Source organism: Xyrauchen texanus, chromosome 11 (assembly GCF_025860055.1).
Source record: "Xyrauchen texanus isolate HMW12.3.18 chromosome 11, RBS_HiC_50CHRs, whole genome shotgun sequence".
Classification (NCBI taxonomy): Eukaryota; Metazoa; Chordata; class Actinopteri; order Cypriniformes; family Catostomidae; genus Xyrauchen; species Xyrauchen texanus.
Genome location: NC_068286.1, coordinates 11,492,632 through 11,501,779, shown reverse-complemented (window position 1 = coordinate 11,501,779; position 9,148 = coordinate 11,492,632). Strand labels below are relative to the sequence as shown.

Sequence of the window (9,148 nt, the reverse complement as noted above, 5' to 3'; positions counted from 1 at the left end):
CATCACTATTTGAAAAAAGTAATGTTTTATCAAATCTAGACAGCAGCCATCACTCCAACACCTTATCCTTGAGTAATCATGTTAAATTGCTAATTTGGTGCTGAAAATCACTTGCCATTATATCAAACACAGTTGAAAGCTATTTGTTCGTTGAAGCTTAACATTGTGTTTGTGTTTGTTTTTGAGTTGCCACAGTATGCAATAGACTGGCATGTCTTAAGTCTCAATATTAGGTAAAAAATGGCAAAAAAAAAAGAAACCGCTTTCTCTAGAAACTCATCAGTCAATCATTGTTTTGAAGAATGAAGGCTATACAATGCTTGAAATTGCCAAAAAACTGAAGATTTCATGCAAAGGTGAACACTACAGTCTTCAAAGTCAAAGGACACTTGGCTCTAACAAGGACAGAAAGAGATGTGGAAGGCCAGATGTACAACTAAACAATAGGATAAGTACATCAGAGTCTCTAGTTTGAGAAATAGACAACACCAGTTTCATGTACAACAGTAAAGAGAAGACTCAGGGGTGCAGACCTTATGGGAACAATTGCAAAGAAAAAGCCACTTTTGAAAAAGAAAAACAAAAAGCAAGGGTTAGCGTGGGTAAAGAAACACAGACATTGAACAACAGATAATTGGAAAAGAGTGTTATGGATCTTAAACCCATTGAGCTTTTGTGGGATCAGTTAGACTGTAAGGTGCATGAGAAGTGTCCGACAAGACATCCACATCTATGGCAAGTGCTACAGGAAGTGTGGGGTGAAATGCCACCTGAGTATCTGGACAAACTGACAGCTAAAATGCCAATTATCTGCAAAGCTGCCATTGCTGCACATGGAGTTTTTAGGATGAAAACACTTTGAAGCAGTTTAACATTTCTTTTCAAATTGTAATTGTAATTTTTCACTTTATTAATGTCCTGACTATACATTGTGATCAGTTGAATGCCACTTTGGTGAATAAAATACCAATTTATTTCCATAAGATCAAAATCTGTACATGATTCCAAACTTCTGGCCACCAGTGTATATACAGTATATAATATATACACACACACCCATTTGAAGTCAGAAGTTTACATACACCTTAGCCAAATACATTTAAACTCAGTTTTTCAAACTTTCTGACATTTAATCATGGAAAGCATTACCTGTCTTGGGTCAGTTAGGATCACTACTTTATTTTAAGAATGTGAAATTTTAGAATAATAGTAGAGAAAATTATATATTTCAGCTTTTATGTCTTTCATCCCATTCCCAGTGGGTCAGGAGTTTACATACACTTTGTTAGTATTTGGTAGCATTTCCCTTATATTGTTTAACTTGGATCAAACGTTTTGGGTAGTCTTCCACATGCTTCTCACTATAAGTTGCTGGAATTTTGGCCCATTCCTCCAGAACTGGTGTAACTGAGTCAGGTTTGTAGGCCTCCTTGCTCGCACACGCTTTTTCAGTTCTGCCCTCATATTTTCTATTGGACTGAGGTCAGGGCTTTGTTATGGCCACTCCAATACCTTGACGTTGTTGTCTTTAAGCCATTTTGGCTCAACTTTGGAGGTATGCTTGTGGTCATTGTCCATTTGGAAGACCCATTTGCGACCAAGCTTTAACTTCCTTTAACGGATTTGGCTTCTTCATTGCTGAGCAGCCTTTCAGGTTATGTCGATATAGGACTTGTTTTACTGTGGATATAGATACTTGTCTACCTGTTTCCTCCAGCATCTTCAAATGGTCCTTTGCTGTCTTCTGGGATTGAGTCGCACTTTTTGCACCAAACTACGTTCAAATCTAGGAGACAGAATACGCGTCTCTTTGCTGAGCGGTATGATGGCTGTGTGGACCATTGGTGTTTATACTTGCGTACTATTGCTTATACAGATAAACGTGGTACTTTCAAGCATTTGGAAATTGCTCCAAATGATGAACCAGACTTGTGGAGTTAACAGGTAATTTTGATATGGTCAATTAAAAGTGAAACAATCTGTCTGCATACAATTGTCCTAAATTACTTGCCAAAACTTTAGTTTGCTATATTAAATCTGTGGAGAGTTTAAACAATTTTGTTTTTATGACTTCAACCTTGTACTGTATGTAAACTTCTGACTTCAATTGTGTGTGTGTGTGTGTGTGTAACTTTATTTTACCAGGGTTATTTACCAGGGAATTCTATTGAAATTGAAAACCTCTTTTCACAGTGATTTTCTCTTTTGAACTAATTCAAAAGACTCAAATCATGAGTTAATGGCCTACAGAGAAACATTATCTGAAGTAAATTCACTCCACTAAAGATCAACCAAGCTAAATGGGATATTTATTGTAATAATAGCTTTTTTGTGGTGTTTGATATAAGTTTAAGCTACAATAGATGCAAATAGATTGATTTTCAATAATAAACTTGTTTGTTAATAAATGTAAAATAAATTTAAAAATATAAATTATTATTTGAATGGTTCTTCAAACAGTTTCACTTTTTTTTTTATAAAATAACTTTAAGTATGTTTATTATAGAAAATGACAATATTCTGAATGAATATTAGCCGGCTAAATTGAATGATGTGTAAACACAGTAAACATTTTTTAATAAAACAATATCTATGCTACAGTGTGGTATACATTTAGAGTGTGTGTGACAGAGGGGGTGTGGTCATGTGTCCGTCCGGAGAGAGAGAAAGCAGTAAGGGTGCATACACCTGTGCCAGATTATGATTAACACCTATTTCTTATTGCAGTGAGCTTTGGGTGAGAGGTATATAAGGGACCACACTAGCGGCAAGAAGGGTGAGAGAGTCTTGCATTAAGAGTTCTGTCGTAAAGCTGTTAGTCACTTTGAAGCTGAAAAGCTGATTTACTGTTGTGAAGCTGTAAAGTGCTGACGTTTATTAATTAAACCCTTACCTGTGAGTGAAAAATCCAGTTTCCTGCGTCCTCTTTCCCCTCCTGTTGTGATGTGTGTTACAGTGTGCATATCTAATAGTGTCATTGGGGGCTGAGCCCCCCTGAGATTGAAATCCTAGAATCGCCCCTGCATGTAGCCTTTGTGTGAAATGAATGTAGTTTGGTGCAAAAAGTGCAAATCAATCTCAGAACAACAGCAAAGGTCCTTGTGAAGATGCTGGAGGAAAGTTAGACAAGTATCTATATCCACAGTAAAACAAGTCTTACATCGATATAACCTGAAAGGCTGCTCAGCAAGGAAGCAGCCACTGCTCCAAAACCACCATTAAAAAGCCAGACTACAGTTTGCAAGTGCACATGGGGACAAAGATCTTACTTTCTGGAGAAATGTCCTTTTATCTGATGAAACAAAAATTTAACTATTTGGCCATAATAACCATCGTTATGTTTAGAGGAATAAGGGAGAGGCTTGCAACCCGAAGAACACCATCACAACCATGAAGCATGGGGGTGGCAGCATCATGTTGTGGGGGTGCTTTGTTGCAGGATGGGCTGGTCCATTTAAAAAAACAGATGGCATAATGAAGGAAAATATTTTGGATATATTAAAGCAACATCTAAAGACATCAGCCAGGAAGTTAAAGCTCGCAAATGGGTCATCAAAACAGCACTAACTCACATCTTAAAATAGCATTCTGAGATGATTTTCTTCTCACCACAATTGTACAGAGCAGTTATCTGAGTTACCGTAGACTTTGTCATTTTGAACCGGTCTGTCTATTCTCTGTTGGACTCTCTCATCAACAAGGCATTTCCGTCCACAGAACTGCCACTCACTGGATGTTTTATGTTTTTGGCACCATTCTGAGTAAATTCTAGAAACTGTTGTGCGTGATAATGCCAGGAGATCACCAGTTACAGAAATACTTAAACCAGCCCACCTGGTAACATCTTGCTGATGAGGGAGGTCAACAGATAATGGACAGACTGGTTCAAACTAACAAAGTCTACGGTAACTCAGATAACCGCTCTGAACAATTGAGGTGAGAATAATAACATCTCAGAATGATATTTTAAGATGCAGGTAAGTGCTGTTTTGATGGCACGAGAGGGACCTACACAATATTAGGCGTGTGTGTGTGTGCATTTAATTTATTGGATGAACTACTGCATTAAGTACAGCATTAGATGTCTCACTCTTAATGTAGATTAGGGCTATGTAAAACAAGAAGACCAGTCAATGGTGTTTAGAACATTGTGTCTCCAAAAAGAGCTGGTCCTACACAGGGGTGGAAATTTCATCAAAATGTTATGGGGGACAATAAACATAACAATTCTCAAGAGCAATTTTTGAAGGGGACACCAAGGTTTTTTTTGTTGTTGCCCCGTTTGCATTTGTATTATTTTATTTCTTAAACAATTATTTTAAGAATATATCATTATATTATTTACAATACACATATTTTATGTGTATACACATATTCCTACACAATTCATAATCACGTAATCCTAATTTACAGTGAAATTAGATTATTGTCCCTTATTAAATCTGCAGCGTTATATTTCTCGACCACTGGGTGTCGCTACAAGCCTACATTAGATGACTCACCCGCCGCATCAGTTTCTGCCTTTGCGGCGCTACTTTACTTCACTGTGATTGGACAGATGACTTTTGATGACTAGCATACTGAGCCCGGCAGCCTATATATACTCCGGTAGCCACGTGCTGCGCTTGCACCGTGCAAGCAGTTTTTTAACCTTGCAGGTGCAGTGCGGTTATGTCTGCGATACCGGTCGAGTCTGGAGTCTGCGGTCGTTGTTGTGCATCAATAGAAGAGCTGAGTGGGCTGCTGTGGCATGCGGACAGATCGAATAGGGCGTATAGCACATCACAGTTTTAGGAAATAGGACGAAGAGGTCTTAAACTCTTAGAAATACATGGAAATCTATCAAGAATGATTGAGCATGCGGTAAATTTAAGGCAGACCCTTAAAATGTTTTGGGTGTATTTTTGACAACAGCAGAAATAAACATTTGTGTGTCTTGTCACTACATCTTATGCACGAATTTCCTGTGAGCGACATCACCGTTCTGGGATTTCGCTATCTGGATGTGGGATACGTAAGGACTTAAAAGTAAGTCCTCGGGATGGGTGGGGTTCTCTATGCAGCAAAGAGTGCGGGAGGGGGGCGAGACGACAACGGACGAGGTGCGAGGAAGTGAGAATCCTCCTGGATGGTGGGTCAACAGATACACTACGAAAACAAGAAATAAATTGACAGCTTAAATACCCAAAGGTAATGTTTTCCTATATGTGGCAGCTGTAAAAAAAACAAACAAACAAAAAAAAAACAATAATAATCTGTCGGTGAGATTTTAAAGAGTTTGTTAATTATTACATTTAAGCATCTTCGATTTAGAATAGATTTACAAAAGAGGGAATATATTTAACTCTAACTGATCACATCTAATTTGACCCAAACTGTTTGGAGGAAGCCACATTCCGAAAGCCGACCGTATGACGTTGCACGAATTCATTCTCCATATCACATATATGTAATGTGTGACGTTAACCGCATTCTGGACAATCATCCCGTTGTTTATTCGTTTAATGTGCACGACATGGAGATTTGCTGGTAGATGTCAATAAAAAAACATTGCTTTTGCACGCATGGCTGCATGACCGTTATTGTGAACAGCCCACTAATATATCAAATGTTAATGTAGTGGCCGAAGGTCTAATATGATCTAATCTGTCGGAGTGCATTTAAAGGTATTTGACTAAACAGTTTTTCTTGAAAATGTAGAATGTATGAGAAGTGTGCATCGGCATTTTATTTGACATGTCACTCAACCTAGGTGTGATAGAAGGAGCATCTTTCCCACCTCTTTATTTGTTCTTGCCCCACGTGACATCTATTGCAGTTAAAAAGCAGATAGTAATCTGTGCATGTTATATAGGAAGCATCTTACTGTGCCAATTGGAGATGGGCACCACCCGGCACTATTAGAAGAGAACAGCTTTTAGGACACATGCAACTTTAATGTCATGTCTTCTGGCCTTCATTTTCAAAGATATTATTACAAGCACACATTTATGGTATATATATTCAGGATTCAATACAAGTTAAGCTCAATCGACAGTATTTATGGCATTAATATTTATTATCACAAAATGTATTTTGACTTACCCATGCTTTTCTTAAAAAAAATACTAAAAACATCTGGGTTAGGCTCTTACAATGGAAGTGAATGGGAGCCAATTTTTGAACGTTGAAATACTCACCGTTTCAAAAGTTTAGCCACAAGACAAACAGTATGCATGTAAACATGATTTTAGTATGATAAAATCATTTACTAATGCTTTTTATTTAAAGTTATAGCCAATTTTACAACATAGCCATGACGATGCAATGTCAGCAAACCTTAAAATGACTGTAAACATTACATTTTAAACAACTTTACAGCTCAAATAATAAACGAGTTTTAACAGAAGAATTAATGTGTGCTTTTATAAAATTAGCCCCATTCACTTCCATTGTAAGTGCCTCAGTGTAACCTTGATTTTTGATTCATTCTTTTTTTAATAAAAGTGTGGACGGATGGAAATACATTTTTGTGGTAATCAACATTATACCACAAATGCTGTCGAATGAGCTTGACTTGTATTGAACCTGGAATATTCCTGACGTGTGAATTAAAGCATGCATCAGCATTTTTAATAAAGGTCATCAAAGTCTTTGCCTTCCGTTAAACCATCACTGACACATGGATTAAAGATTCTCATATCTAAACTCGGACATTAAAGACATCATGTGATAGGTGGCCTTTTGATGTTGAGTCATTAAGCTTAAGTAATGTTTTGTAATATTTTCCTTTCTGCAGGATACTGTTTTTCCTCCATTTATCTTCTGAATATGTTGAGGGCCCTGGCAGGAATCTGTTTGCTTCATCTTACTACAATTTTCTTCCTCTTTTGGGCAACCATAGATGATGTAAGTGAAACCAGTTTCTTTCTTTAAGTTTCTGTCCTTAATATATAATGAAATGCATATGCGATTGACGTGCAAAAATATTCACTGGAGAAGTATTCGTGTTGTCATTTGAAGGCATCTTTACCATTACTATCAGCCTGCCAGTCGTATACACCTTCCTTATTAGTAGTCATTAACAGTCAACAAATTTAAGTCTCTCATGTATCCAGTTTTGTGTTTGAGAGCCACTTGTTTCATTTTTGTACAGATGTACATTTTTGTCCATCTTTGTAGTAGATCACATTTAATAGTAAAGTAGTTAATGGGAGGTCTTTTGATTTTCCCAGGCTTGGTGGTTTACAAGTACACTTTACACAGACCTGTGGGGCAGATGGGTGATGGAGAAAAATGACAATGTTTGGGTGTACATGGACATACCCACATCTTACCGGAAAGGTAAGAAAACAATGCAATGCCCCTTAAAGGAATTAGGAATAAATACAATTTGTATTGCTCTTTGCAATCAGCCATCAATGAGGTCTGGAACTAAGATAGAGCATTCGCTTTGTCATCAGAGAAGTAAATAATTGCATGCTTGTACAGACTGGGACATCCACTCTAAATATCATCCCTTCAATCACTCCTTCTAGACTATCTGCAGGCGGTACAGGCGTTTGCAGTGCTGGCCTGCCTGTTTGCGGTTATCTCTCTGTGTGTGTTCATATTCCAACTCTTTACTCTGGGTAAGGGACAGCGGTTCACCATCTCTGGTGTAGTGCAACTCATCTCCTGTAAGTTCCTTTGTCTGGAAATCTGGTGCTATTCTAAAGTTGTCTCAAAGCTCTGTAAGAAAACATATGGAGCGCTAATGAATTTCATCATACATTCTCTAGGTTTCTGCATAATGGTGTCTCTGTCAATCTACACTGATCATTTTCACAGAGGTGAGAAGGATGGATGGTATGGCTGGTCTTACATCATGGCCTGGTTTGGCTGGCTGCTGACCTTCTTTACGGGAATTATGTACATCATCCTGCGCAAGAGAGTGGATTAAACTTCAGCCCTTGCTCTCAGTGCAAATCTGTAGCATTGGGTATTCTCTTGTCATGTAAACTTTACAGTGGACTACGAGTAAGTGTAAGTCTAGGTGCAATAGGTTATACATAAAATATGTCTTAAATGTTCCAGGTCTGTTAGAATTGTCAGAACTTGTCCAACTAAAGACAACATCTGCACTCATTTAGCAAAACTTAGTCTGCCAATGAGAAAAGCTTTACTCAGCATTTGAAGAAAAGTGATAAAAAAAAGATTGAGATGCAGAGGATTGTTTTGATTTTCTAGTTATATAAAGCAATGAGAGGGTGTGAAAACTTTAGTGTGTGTAAGTATTTAAGTATGGTTAAGATGTGAAGAGATAGTATATTCAAGAATGACATGTAAAAAATGTATCTATAACATGTATAAAGAGAAAACAAGTTGTGTATATATAAAGTATACAGAAAAATATCTAAATGTAATCAGAGTGTAGTTTTAAACTTTCCTCAGAGAACGATTTTTTTCTGTTGAACATCACATGCACTTTAGAGACACATATATAGGTTTATTTTGGTTTGAGTTGAATGTTTGTTCTGACATTGGTTCTCTATGTCGGTGTATTTCTTTTCAATGGAGTTTTGTTTTCTTGTAAATGGCAATAGCAATAGCACAGGATAGCCTCTAGAAATGCATTATGGTGCTGTTATTTTTTTTATCACTTTCTCATGTAGAGTTCTAAATCCGCAAGTCATTTTTGTAATTTGACTGTACAAAAGCTCTGCCACCATATTTACAGAACTATTTCCCTGTGACTTGTGCAACTCAAGGTGGAGAAAGTTTATGTTGACAATAACATGTGTCATGTTGCTATGCCATTAGCATGGATACGAAGGATGTTTGTGTGGTCAGATGATCACCTTGAGGATTCTATGATTCTGTTTCTGGAGCACGGAATGTTCCGAAAGACTTTGCTTTCACAATCTTAAATGTAATTTATACTTTTTTTGTTGCATCACAATGTATTTTTAATCAAACAATTCAGTATTCTCTCAAAGAAGAAGCTCCTCAGAGTATGGGGGTCTAATTTATGGTGTTTTTGCTTATTGTATTTTGTTTGCTTAACCTAAGGTTAAGCCTGTTCTACAAGTGTTTTTACTTTGTTGTGTTTACAAAGAATCAGTTTTATTTCTTCAATGCAAAGCCAAACAGTGAAAACTGTACAGAGAAGGACATTCATTTGATTAAT

General features: G+C 37.1%; 1 protein-coding gene across 3 annotated transcripts; it reads left to right on the top strand.

The window, feature by feature from the left end:
• The first annotated feature begins 4,627 nt into the window (after positions 1 to 4,627).
• LOC127652125 (epithelial membrane protein 2-like) lies at positions 4,628 to 9,002 on the top strand. Of its 3 annotated transcripts, none has more exons than XM_052138181.1 (5): positions 4,628 to 5,028; positions 6,779 to 6,888; positions 7,215 to 7,323; positions 7,518 to 7,658; positions 7,761 to 9,002. In XM_052138181.1, the coding sequence occupies exons 2-5, from the start codon at positions 6,811 to 6,813 to the stop codon at positions 7,919 to 7,921; spliced, it is 489 nt and encodes a 162-aa protein (XP_051994141.1). In that variant the 5' UTR covers positions 4,628 to 5,028; positions 6,779 to 6,810; the 3' UTR covers positions 7,922 to 9,002. The 3 variants fall into 3 exon arrangements, with proteins under 3 accessions (XP_051994141.1, XP_051994139.1, XP_051994142.1); XM_052138179.1 differs by having other exon boundaries at positions 4,628 to 5,190; XM_052138182.1 differs by having other exon boundaries at positions 4,971 to 5,131.
• The last annotated feature ends 146 nt before the right edge of the window (positions 9,003 to 9,148 follow it).

Bases quoted from the DNA above. Each gene is read 5' to 3' on its own strand.
- LOC127652125 (XM_052138181.1), top strand. From the start codon at position 6,811: ATGTTGAGGGCCCTGGCAGGAATCTGTTTGCTTCATCTTACTACAATT. The intron at 6,889-7,214 runs GTAAGTGAAACC...TGATTTTCCCAG, and splicing joins TTTGGGCAACCATAGATGAT to GCTTGGTGGTTTACAAGTAC. The intron at 7,659-7,760 runs GTAAGTTCCTTT...TACATTCTCTAG, and splicing joins TGTAGTGCAACTCATCTCCT to GTTTCTGCATAATGGTGTCT.